Genomic DNA, 12805 nt, shown 5'->3' with positions numbered 1-12805 from the left:
AAAACAACAAAGTGTGCCTTGATCGTTCTTTGTGTGTCCCGTGACACATGGATCACACCTCATGTTCAAAGAAACTGTTCAACTAGCTAAGCAATCTTCCATAACCCACACCAATTAATGGGCCTTACCTTTTCGGCTTATGCTTTTGCGTTGTAAAAAAAGGGATAAATGATAGATTTAGTGACTTATATATGCTTTAAATTACGTTTTGGCCACTTAATTTAAAAAAGTTACGATATAGTCATTAATGTAACCGAAAGTTACAATATGGTCACTAGGTAATGCCATTGATTTGTTATATTTAGTAATCATATCATAACTTTCGAAAACATTAATGATTATATTATAAATTTTCAAAATTTAATAACTAAAAGGTAATTTAAATTACAGATAAGTGACTACATCTATAAATAAATAAAAAACTGGAAATTTTTTTGATGGAACAGTTTATGTATTTTTGTGTTATTAATATAAAAATCATGTTTAAAATATTAATATTTTGATACGTAAATCACTTGTGTCATATTTGAGATGTTTTAATCAATGTTTTTGGTGTGGTGGTGCATGTGTGTAAGCGTCTTTCGCAGTCTTACAGTCGTCGTTTGAGCTGCACCTCTAATTGCAGCCCTATCTTCAGATCCTGCCACTTCCAATACTCTGCCTTGGGCGCAGTCGAGCTTAGGCCAAGTGGTTCTTGAAGCAACTGCAGCTCATATCCAAGGGGAGGATCCTTCCATGGCAACAACATCAAAGACCAGTGTGCCTCGACAACTCAAATCAGGCAGTCATAGGCGGCCTCAAGAAGGAGCGGATGATGTTCTTAACAGCAAGGCGAGCGGGGTAAGTGATTGCTAAACATATCCGACACTCAAATCTGATTCCAAGTAATATAGATTGTAGTTTTTATGTAGGCTTTGCAAGTTGATCTTTTCTTCTCTTGAATATAAATGTAGTGCATATATTTCTAAGGTAAGCACAAGTTCCTACTTGCAGGCTAGGAGTCTACCATTGATGATTTCAATCAATGAATTTGTTTTGTATAAAGAAATAACAATTTAGGTTACTTGTGCTGGTTCCGTGTTTGCTAAGGAATATTGTTCAAAGAACTATTGAGAAACTAACATATTCTTCTGAAAATAGTGCAAAAGCTGATGAAAATGCAAGGAAACTGGCTGATGATCTCAAGGTTTGTTTGTTGCTCATGCCTTTATCTTCAATTCTACATAGTTTCTTGTTGGTTTCGGAATTGCGAGAATTGACAATATGGCTTGACCATCGTTTATACAGAGGAACTCCATAATAGGATAATTCAAATGGAGAAAGAATTAGATGGAAAACGGGCATTAGAATTGGAACTTCAGCAACTAAGAAAGAGATTGACTGTTTTGAAGCAGGTTGAGGCAAGTATTAAGAAGTTGAGAGAAATGGATATTAAGCTTGAGGAAGTAGAAGAATTATTCAGTTATTATCTTATCAGGGTGAATAAGAGCAACAATGACCTCAAGGATGCTCGCAAAGAACAGATTTAGGTGAGTTCTTTTTTGTTGTTTTCATTTTTCTAAGTGCTATTGACGTTTACTGCATTAACCTTACTTAAACAAATATGGGATAGGATCCCTCTCACGTGTAGCTCACTAGGCCTACACATAACAGAACCTGGAACCTAAAATCAATCGGGAATTGGTGGAGCATTCCAACTTTAATATTTAGACCGCTTGAACACTTCCTTTAATTGTGTAAATGGTTTTTGCCAGGAATACCACAGTCCTATTTCCATGCCTTGTATGAGATGATCTGCTTGCTTTATAACCATTTAAAAGGAAATGTTCATATCTGGTTACTTCAAATCTGTTTTTTACCAAGAGTTGCGAGGTTTATGACTGCTAATCGATTTGGGAACTAATTTCTGGTGCTTAGAATATCAAAATGTCTGCTTCAGCCTTTTGTGTGCTCATCCAAAGCTTTCCTTGCTCTTAAATATGGACGTATAGGAATTGGTCTTTCACTTTTGCTGTTATGAGTTAACCCAATATGCAAGTTTGTAATTATTTTTGATAATCTAAACGTTCCTATTATATTTGTATTACTAATTATAATCAATGTTATATGTTTAAATTTATTTAATTCATGTTACGTTTTAGCAATTGCAAATCCAACTTAAATGGTAACCCGAGCCAATCTTCCCATTAATAAGGCATATCTACAGGCCACGTGTGAATGCCCATGGCCTATGTCTAAATGGTGAGGTAGGCTCGTTGGTATCCGACTAATATCCCACATCAATTAGGAATAGACCAGAGAAACCGTTTATGTGGAAGCAGCAGGCGGCACAACTCATCCCAAGAAACGGTCCAAGTATTTTTCAAGCCATTTACCATCCATTTCTCTGTTTCCTTTGCATTCTAGTTCTTAGTTTGAGGTTTTTTATATAAATTTCCTAAAAATATTAATTAATTACGAAAATAATTTGGAGTAAAAAATTATATACGAAAATGACTTTATAGTTTCAGTAGGCGGCATCTCTTATTTTTTCCTAATCATAATGCAATAATCAATGTTTAGAAATGATTTTTTCAGTGTCGTCTGAGACTCGTATGTATTTTTTGAAATATCTATAAAAAATATAAGAATTCATAATAGAAAAAATATTTTTTAATGGGCGTTACCGGTATATTAACCGACATCGGTGAGAATTAAAAAAAATACAGGTGAAACAAAAAAATGCTGAAAAAATAACAATATAAAACTTAGGGTGAGTTTAGATGGGCGGTGCGTTTACCTGTGGTTAGTGTAAAAACAGCGATGGCGGTGAGATTAAATACTGTAGCGTGAGATAAAAAGTAAGCTAAACGCACCGCACCGCACCTAATCGTCCATCCAAATCCACTCTTAGAAAACTGAAAAATGTATGGTGATGATACGATTGCTCTTATGGGACACCTTGAAATGAAAAAATAATAATAGAGAAATATAGTGGAAGCTAGCTGTCAACATTAAATTTAAATAGATGAAATATTATTTCATATAAAATAATTAGATGAGAGTGAAAAAAAAGAAATATGAGACAAAAATAGAGGGATGAGAGAGAGAAAGTCAAATACGAGAAAGGAAAGGAGCACTTATGAAGTAAACATCGGTCATGGGCTCTCCTTTTATTTTTTTTTATTTTTTTCTTTTCTAATTGAATTGGGTTTTTTATTAAAATAATACTAAAAAATAAAAAAAAATATTAAAATAGTATAACTTTTTTTATTTACCAAAATGGTACAAAAAACAAAATAAAATAGTTAAAATCTGAATGGAGGGCACATACGCCACAAAGCACCAACATGTTAAGATATTCAACTCTTTGTTCCTATTTTTTTCCGGATTTTATTACTTTAAAAAATATACTATTTTCTAATTTTATTATTTTACATTATTTTAGTACATTATGTTTGAAATGTATTCATTTAGTGTGTTTTTTTATTGAAAGTAATAAAATCCGGAAAAAAAATACGAACAAAGGGCCGACATAAGGGTTTTTTAAAATTTATTTAAAACACACACTAAATGAATACATTTCAAACATAATGTACTAAAATAATGTAAAATTAAAAATTAGAAAATAGCATATTTTTAAAGTAATAAAATCCGAAAAAATACTGAACAAAGGGCAAATAAGGGTTTTACTAAATTTATTTAAAAATACAGTAAATTAATACATTTCAAACATAATGTACTAAAATAATGTAAAATAATAAAATACGAAAATAATATATTTTTATTAAAATAATAAAATTTGGGAAAAATACGAATAAAGGGTCGAAATAAGGGTTTTAAAAAAAATTTTAAAACACACACTAAATGAATACATTTCAAACATAATGTACTGAAATAATGTAAAATAATGAAATTAGAAAATAGTATTTTTTTTAAAGTAATAAAATCCGAGGAAAAAATTACGAACAAATAGCTGAAATACGAACATGTTGGTGTCGCCTCTGCCACAGGCACCATTGGCGCCGCCTGTGGTAGGCCCTTCATTCAGATTTTAACTGTTTTTTTTTTTGCACGATTTTAGTAAGTAAAAAAAAGTTATACTATTTTGGTATTTTTTATTTTTTAAATATTATTTTAGTAAAATACCCAATTGAATTGTTTCATTTCACTTTTTTTTAAATCCTCGTCTATGCACATTAAAAAATATTTTTAATATATTTTAACTGACCATTTTCTTTTAAAAATTAACTGATGCGATACTCATTCCCTTAGCATTTTTTTTCAATTGATTTTAACTGATCATTTTCTTTTTAAAATATATTATTTTTCTCCACCGTGAATTTCATATTTTCACAGATATTTTAAAAAATATATAATAGTGATTATACCAAAAAATTCATGATAAGGGTAAAAGGAATGGTGTTGCTGGTTAGTGAAGTGACACCAACTAGTACCATTTTTGTATATAGTTATTCTTGTAATTAATTAATATTTTTAGATTATTTATATAAAAAAACCTTGGTTTGATGTTCGGCTTTGCTCGGAACGGATTACAATTTACAGTTTTGGTCGGGGTTTGGTTTGTTTTTTTTACTGTTGAACAGTGAATGTCTCGATATGTATTATGTAGAGATTTGCAATAGCCTGCTGTCTGTGCTTGGTCTACTACGATAAGACCAACACCGGAAAACCTTCAACGTGCTTCTCGACCACCTTTTCCCGCCTGCATGAGCTGCTACGATTTCTTAAAAACCCAACACCGTCTCCTTCAATTACTCAAATCTAGCTCAGCTTTTCCTTCCCTTATATCCACCCAGTCTCTGCACGCCCTTGCCATCACCTTCGGCCCTTACGCCTCCCAACCCATCTTTTTATTCAACAATATCATCTCTCTGTATGCATCACTCGGGCATTTACCAGTGGCACGCAAAGTGTTTGACAATATGACCAACAGAAATACAGTATCGTTTAGTTCGATGATCACTGCCTATGGTAAATCTGGGGACCTCTGGGCCGCTTGCGAATTGTTTTCTTCGATGAGGAGTTATGGTTTTTTGCCTACTCCCTATGTGTTGGCGGGACTCTTATCGTCTCAGGCATTGAGTCTCTCTGGTGGGGTTCAATTACAAGCATTGGTTGTCAAGAATGGATTGTTCTTCGCAGATTCCTTTGTCGGTACTGCTTTGTTAGGTCTGTATGGAAGGTACGGGTGCGTTTCCGAGGCACTCCAGGCATTTGATCACATGCCGAGGAAGAGTTTGGTAACATGGAACTCAATTATTTCTTTGTGTGCACATCATGGTTTGGTTAAAGATTGTATGCTTTTGTTTCGTGAGCTCCAGAGGGTGGAGGCCTCTTTGTCTGACTCTTCATTTGTGGGCGTTTTGTCTGGCTTGAAAGGTGAGCTTGATTTGGAATTTGGAGAACAGATACATGGTTTAGTGATTAAATGTGGTTTTGATCATGAAGTTACTGTTACAAATTCTCTTATTAATGCATATGTCAAATGTGCGCAAATCTGCTTAGCAGAAAAAGTCTTTGAGGGGATGCGTATTACTGATGTTGTGTCCTGGAATACAATTATTGGAGCATTGGAAAAGGATGAACATCCTCAAAAAGCTTTAGGTTTCTTCTTCCAAATGTCCTGGGAAGGAATGATGCCAAACCATACTACTTTCGTTATTATAATTGCTTCTTGTAGTAATTTGCGGATCCCAATGTTAGGGGAATACATTCATGCTAAAACAATCAAGAAGGGCTTCCAATCTGATGTAGTTGTAGGTAGTGCACTAGTTGACTTTTATGTTAAATGTGATAAATTGCAAGACTCCCATCGATGTTTTGATGGTATACGTGAGAAGAATGTAGTTTCTTGGAATGCTTTAATTTTGGGCTATGCTAGTAAATTTTCGAGTACTGCCGCTTCTTTACTGCTAGACATGCTACACCAAGGTTACCGGCCTAACGAGTTTACATTTTCTGCAATTCTTAAATCTTCAGCGACCATAGAGCTAAAGCAGCTTCATTGTTTGATTATAAGAATGGGCCATGAAGATAATATATATGTTTTGAGCTCCCTCATGACTTCATATGCTAAAAATGGTTTCCTGTCCGATGCCCTTACTTTCATTACAGATTTTGGAAGACCACCCTCCACAGTGCCTTCTAACATTGCTGCAGGAATTTATTATAGAGTAGGCCAATACCATGAAACTATAAGGCTGCTCTCCATTCTTGAAGATCCGGACATTGTATCTTGGAATATCGTGATCGCAGCTTGTGCTCGTACTGGCCACTATAAAGAGGTTTTCGAACTATTTAAACACATGCAAATGATTCAAATATATCCAGACAATTACACATTTGTAAGCCTTTTATCTGTGTGCAATAAACTTTGTAACCTGGCTTTGGGTAGTTCTGTTCATGGTCTCATTATAAAGACTGATTACAGTCTCTGTGACTCATTTGTTTGCAATTTACTCATAGATATGTATGGAAAATGTGGATGCATCAAAAGTGCAGTGAAAATCTTTGGTGGAATGGTGGACAAAAACCTCATAACCTGGACATCTCTGATTTCAGCCCTTGGAGTCCATGGTTATTATCATGAAGCTTTGGAAACATTCCGAGAAATGGAGTTTCATGGATTTAAGCCTGATGGGGTCAGTTTAATTGCAATCTTGACCGTGTGCAGGCATGCTGGATTAGTGGAAGAAGGCATGGAATTCTTCAGGAGAGTTGAAAGTGACTATGGGTTTGAACCCAAAATGGAACACTATTATTGTGTGGTAGACTTACTGGCTAGATATGGAAAACTCGGGGAAGCAGAGCAGATTATTGCCAGCATGCCATTCCCACCTGATGCCATTATATGGCGTAATTTCCTTGAAGGATTGAAGAGACATACAACTGGAGAAAATCTCTGAACTGGACATGGTGTTGTATACCCCGACTGAAATGATTTCTGCTAGTGAATCAGGGCCATGTCTTACCGCATACCTCCTATTGTATCATCTCTGCGGTCACTGGCTTCATACCTCCCTTGTTAATACCCCTCGTCAACAAATTCAATAGCTGATATCTTTATAAATGGGCTGTGAAATAATTGATCAAAAAATTTCCCTTGAAAAATCCCAGTTGGCCAATGAGAATGATTGGAAGAATTTTGGGTTTTGACGAAGAAAGAGATCTTTTTTAATGATTAAATTATATGGTGCTTCAGAATTAGCTTCTGCCTTTTGTGGTGTAGAGAATTAAAACTTATCCTTCATAATTGGGTTATGGAATTAATTTGATCAAATAAATTCCCTTGTTAGTCAACTGAGTGACTGGAAAATTATGGTATTGACAAAGAAGAGATATTTTTACCAATAAATTATAAGGTTCTAGCTGGTTTATGCTTGCTGCAAAGAGTAAAACATGAACCTTTATGAATGCCGAGTATTATCTCTTTGTGTGGGAATTGGACTTATCATTTATCTCATTTCTATATATAGTCATAACAACTTTGTAGTCATTAGTGCTCATTTTCTGGTTAATAGTTACAAGAATTGAGAAATGAATTTGAATAGGAAGGCCCAAAGATTAAGCACAAGTTGACAACTTGACATGCTTCTATTGAGGAAGTCCTTGCAGGACCTGAAAGATGTTAATCGAGACATATGTTACTTGGACTCGGGGTGAGTGTTAGATGTTGATATGTGTTTGACATGGGTATTCTCTATATTTGCTAAGTTTTTCCGTACTCATGCCCCCATGTTCATGTTTGCAGGAAGCAAACAAAGCTTAGCAATCAAACGAACTGTCTGTGATGAGGTATAATATTTTGAACAACATTTATTTTGGTGGAACTGAATCAACATTTCTAAGGTGTTTCCAGTGAATGCATTGTTCTGTAAGTTGAAAGAAGGAAGAAAAGGCAGTCTAAAAGAAGCAGCTGAGCTGATGAGTGAGTTCCATCATCCAAAGGAATTGAAGAACCCTAAGTCTCATAAGCAAATAAAGTGACTGAGCCATCTACTATTGGCCTCAACTCCAGCTCATCTGCTACTAGTGAAATAAAAAACAATGTACAAATTTGTAATTATGTAAAAGAATTGATCCTTAAATGCAACTGTTGAAAATGATATTTCTGTGTCCAATAGCTGGGAATCATCATATTATTGTCAAATTTTCTCCCCTTTTTCTTCTATTCAGGCTTTACGAGAGTTGAGTTGGTGTTAAAGTGTAACAAAAAACTGAAAAACATGAACAATACCTGCAAATCAAGCTTAATATAGTAACCTGAGCCAGTCTAACTAAATATATTGATATGCTAGTGCAACCGTGAAATGTTCCTCCTTGACCAATTGGGCTGACACGGACCCATTTATCCAGTTGAGGGAGTTGAGGCACGTCAACAGCCCATGTTTGAATAAAAGGGTCCCACTCTACAACCATAAGCCCATTGCTTTTATTTTAGGCCACGCCTATGTCCAAACGAGCCCGCGCCTGGGGACATAGGATGAGGTAGGCTAGTTCCTGACTTGGTTGGGATCCAACTAGATATCCCACATCATTTAGAAACAAAGCACAGAAAGCGTATATATACTAAGAAGCAGCTAGCAATGTCCATTCGGGGACATCCGATAAAATTGGAACGATACAGAGAAGATTAGCATGGCCCCTGCGCAAGGATGACACGCACAAATCGAGAAATGGTCCAAATTTTTTTTTTGAAGGGTTGGATTAGGATCGAGAGTTATAATGTGGGTTTGGCCTCCAAATTCGATTTAAGGCTGAGTTTGGTGAATTAGCTTCTCATAACCCTGTGGTTTGTGTTACCAAAAGATGAACTTAACAGCATTAATTTTAGTAAATAAATCATTGTTGAGGTCTATTTTTTTTATCATATTAAAATATTGAAAATTATAACAAAATATTACTATATATCAGAAAATGAAAATAAATTTTTGCAAGTGTATCTATATAATATTGTAAAATGAAAATATAAATTTGGTAAAAAAAAGATATGGCAATAGAAAAATTAAAAGTGAGAAGCAGATTTTATACATCAACTTTTTATGTTTTATACTATTAAATGAGATTAAATTTAATAAGGAATAAAATCAACTCCTTGATACTCAGAATACAATTTCTCAGAAAAATGCAACCTCTTGTGTTTGATCTTTGATTTTCTTTTTACTACTCCCATCTGATTGGAATCCATATGATAATAAGCTAATAAGCCTCAGGAAAATTTAGAAACTGCAATATATATATATATACTGAAGTGAAGAATTAAATTGAAAAGGAAAAACAAAAACAAAAAAAAAAGAGGATTAAATAGATTGGAAAATTTCTGTAATACTTGAAAGAATAAGGGATTAAATTGAAAAATAATATGGCATGAAATAGCTTGACAATGCATATTTATACGTGATATGAAGACAGAAACAAAAGGTATTTTGTTACATCTTTCTTGATTGAAAATGTTGTTTTGGTGCAGATTAAAGAAATCATGCGGTTGTAGTTAAGTCAACAAACCTTGAAACTCATTGAAGTGGTCGGTTGTAGAAGTTTTTTTTCTTGTAACTCAACATCATCATTCTCTTAAGCATGAGCAACTTGTTATTGTTGGACTTCGACGCATACAATTTTTCAAGCTTGTTCCACGATGTGGCCGCATGTGTCTCTTGATTAATGTGGTTATAGACATTCTCTTCAACAAATTGCCGAATAAAATCGCACATCTGTTGATGCTCAAATTTCCACTCTTCATCAATTTTCGACTTGGGTTTTTGAGTAGCAAAAACAGAAAGGTGCAAAGCCTTCACAAATCAAAGATCTTTCATCTTGTTTCGCCAGAGTTGATAATTTGTGTCTTTCAACATAATTATCTTACTAGTGTTAATTTCCATGATTATCTAACACGAGAACCAAGCTTTGATACCAGTTTGTTGGGACAAATCTAAACCTGAGGAAATACCGTGGAAGCACAATTGATATTCTTTCACCCCGGAAAGTCAATTAAATAATTATGGTAAACCAAATAACACATATATATCAACAATCAATACAAATAAACCACAATATTGTAAGTAAAAATAATAAATCGAGGCACATAATTTTTACGTGAAAAACTCATTTAAAGCAAATGGTAAAAACCATATGACTTTGAAAGTTCACCAAAAATTCTACTATAATCAAAGTTTTGCTATAAGATCACAACCGAACTACAAGAAAAAGTATAAAACTCAAATAAAGCTATCAACAAATAATCTCAAACAAACTTTAAGAGAAAAGTTGAGATTATTTTTGAAAGCTATAATATCCCAAACGAAAATGGACCATGCACATTAAAGATATCTACTAACTAGTAACTACCATTAAAAAAACTCAGCACCAACACACACCAAATGGACCTCCTATCAAAGAAAAATTTTTCTCTCTTTTTTTCTTTTACTTGCAGCACACACTTTTTTTATCAGCAACCCCACAAATGTATATATATATAGGGTGGGCTCCCGGGACCACCCGCGGCCCAACAAATACAGCATAAATGATTAGCATGATGGGAAAATGGACAAATGGTTCACTCATTTTTTCCCCATTTTTCTTGTGAACGTTTGCAGGTGGGGTTCCTTCTCTGTTTGCTTTATGGATTACGCTCACTTAATATTGCAACATAGAGTGGTTTTATGGGTTCAGTCTGTTTTACTCTGTTAAACAGTAAATTACATTTGAAATGTTTCTAGTTGTGTTTTCTGAATTAGCCTCTGCCTTGTTTTTTTTTTCATTCTAATCAATTTGATCAAATAAATTACAAGTTTGTAGCTGGTTTATGCTTGCTGCATAAGTGTGAGGCATGAACCTTTATGAATGGTGAACAGGTATATTAATTTCTGTGTGCATTTAGTGGGTTATATCCCCATAAAGCCTGTTTGAGTATGCATTGGACATGGATGTCCCACAGGGTTACTTGAGAAAAAAAAGAACCTTTCAAGACCTGAAAGATGTTAGTTGAGATATTACATGTTATGATAGAACCTTCATCCTCTTGTTTTGTTACTCAATAGAACTCTCAGTCAAGCTACAGATTGAAGATAAAATCTTCGGCTGAAATACACAATGCAACAACAGAAGGCGAAGATAAAAAAGAGGGATTGACTGTCTGAATGAGGTGAAATATTTTGAAGATGGTTTGCTGTGGCCGAACCGAATCAGTAATCCTGTATCCTAAGGTGTTCCCGATTAATGCATTGTTGTGGAAATAGAGAGAAGGAAGAAACGGCAGTCAAAAAGAAGCAGATGAGCTGAGTGAGTTCATCATCCAAAGGAATTGAAGACCCAAAACACTGCAAGTGACTAAGCCATCAATGTTTGTCTTTCACTTTTTCTACTTGTGAAATCAAACCCAATATGCTAAGTTTGTAATTATGTAAAAATGAATTGTTCCCTAAATACATCTGTTCAAAATTATCATAAAATGATTATTTTTGTCTTAATTATTTTAACTGGATAGTTGGGAACCCGCCATCAACTTATTCTCATTTTTTTTCCTAGGAGGGCACTAGTTGGGGATGTATCAAACCATGAGCAATACCAGCAAATCATGGTTAAAAAGTAACCTAAGCCACACTATATATTATTTACTAATGCAACCATTAAAGTTTCCTCTCTTAGGTTAAGTGAGCAGCCCATGTTTAAACAAAAGGGTCCCACTCTACCACCACAAGCCCATGGCTTTTATTTTGATGTCTAAACCAGCCCACGTGACTTGGTCAGGATGATTGCGTACCAACTAGATATACCACATCAATTAGGAACATAGCAGCGAAAGCGTTTATATGGAAGCAGCAGCCCGCAAGGGTTGTCCCTTCGGGGACATCCGATAAAATTGGAATGATACAGAGAAGATTAGCATGGCCCCTGCGCAAGGATGACACGCACAAATCGAGAAATGGTCCAAGTTTTTTTTCATCCTTTTCTCAGTTTGCTTCGCATTTTAGTTCATATGGGTTTGGTCTCGATATTCATTATATAAAGATTTGAGGAAGTTTGGCGTCCGGGTTTTTCCTTGTAAGTTCCATACAATTATAGTACTAAGTATTTTGATTGCTGGTAATTGTTGATACTGAACACTAACTACTTGTAATTTAGGTGTGTTTAAACTTAAGAGGAGCCTTACGTTTTTAGGGTTAAAGTTTGTTCTGTAAATTTATCAAAAAGTTTCTCTTTTGAGTGACCCGGGTTGGCCGATGACAAACATTGGGTTTTGACAAAGACACATTGGAGAATTTGCTCTTCACCAGAATTTCTATACATGGAGCTAATATTTTGTAGCTATCTTACTCAGACTCGTGTTTGGGTCCGATGTGGTTACTGTTTAAATATTTTTTACAAGATTTTCATATGTTTAAAATCATCTTATCTTCATATTTGTGTTAGGATATGCATGGGAAGAGTCAGAGCAGCATCGTTTTTGCTGCCACTGCTGATAACCTTGTGGTTTGTGTTAACAGAATTGAAGTACCAAATGCTACAAGATGGAGTGGAATTGGGTATCATTGAGGATTGAATTTGGATATGCAGTTGACATGCTTCCTTTGAAAAGGTCCACAAAGAAGATTGTAACTGAGATGTTTTTTTTTTGGTATTGTACAACATTCATCCTCTTGTCTTGTTTTTATCTTTTTTTAATGGAACTCCGAGTACTCCTCCTAACATAGATATACATCTGACATGAGTATGTAGGACATGAACAAAAATACTAATATAAAGTCTCCATTGAAATACTAATACAAAACTTATGAACAAAAAATAAGGGGGTATTGGGTACATA

The 12805-nt window shown here is 34.6% G+C and overlaps 1 protein-coding gene, 1 long non-coding RNA gene and 2 other non-coding genes across 4 annotated transcripts; all 4 read left to right on the top strand.

The window, feature by feature from the left end:
• Nucleotides 1-4402: 4402 nt before the first annotated feature.
• On the top strand, nt 4403-7113 carry LOC105779962 (pentatricopeptide repeat-containing protein At3g58590). The gene has a single exon (XM_012603993.2). It carries the CDS (start codon nt 4710-4712, stop codon nt 6906-6908), a length of 2199 nt encoding a protein of 732 aa, XP_012459447.1. The 5' UTR covers nt 4403-4709; the 3' UTR covers nt 6909-7113.
• A 1477-nt stretch (nt 7114-8590) lies between these two features.
• Nucleotides 8591-8693, top strand: LOC128040707 (U6 spliceosomal RNA). The gene has a single exon (XR_008195513.1). It is a non-coding gene; the product is annotated as a U6 spliceosomal RNA (small nuclear RNA).
• Nucleotides 8694-11756: 3063 nt separating this feature from the next.
• LOC128040364 (uncharacterized) lies at nt 11757-12687 on the top strand. Its single transcript, XR_008194986.1, has 2 exons — nt 11757-12042; nt 12486-12687. It is a non-coding gene; the product is annotated as an uncharacterized LOC128040364 (long non-coding RNA).
• Nucleotides 11836-11938, top strand: LOC128040696 (U6 spliceosomal RNA). Its single transcript, XR_008195502.1, has one exon. It is a non-coding gene; the product is annotated as a U6 spliceosomal RNA (small nuclear RNA).
• Nucleotides 12688-12805: the final 118 nt, after the last annotated feature.

Source organism: Gossypium raimondii, chromosome 4 (assembly GCF_025698545.1).
Source record: "Gossypium raimondii isolate GPD5lz chromosome 4, ASM2569854v1, whole genome shotgun sequence".
Lineage (NCBI taxonomy): Eukaryota > Viridiplantae > Streptophyta > Magnoliopsida > Malvales > Malvaceae > Gossypium > Gossypium raimondii.
This window is presented reverse-complemented; position numbering and strand designations above follow the sequence as displayed.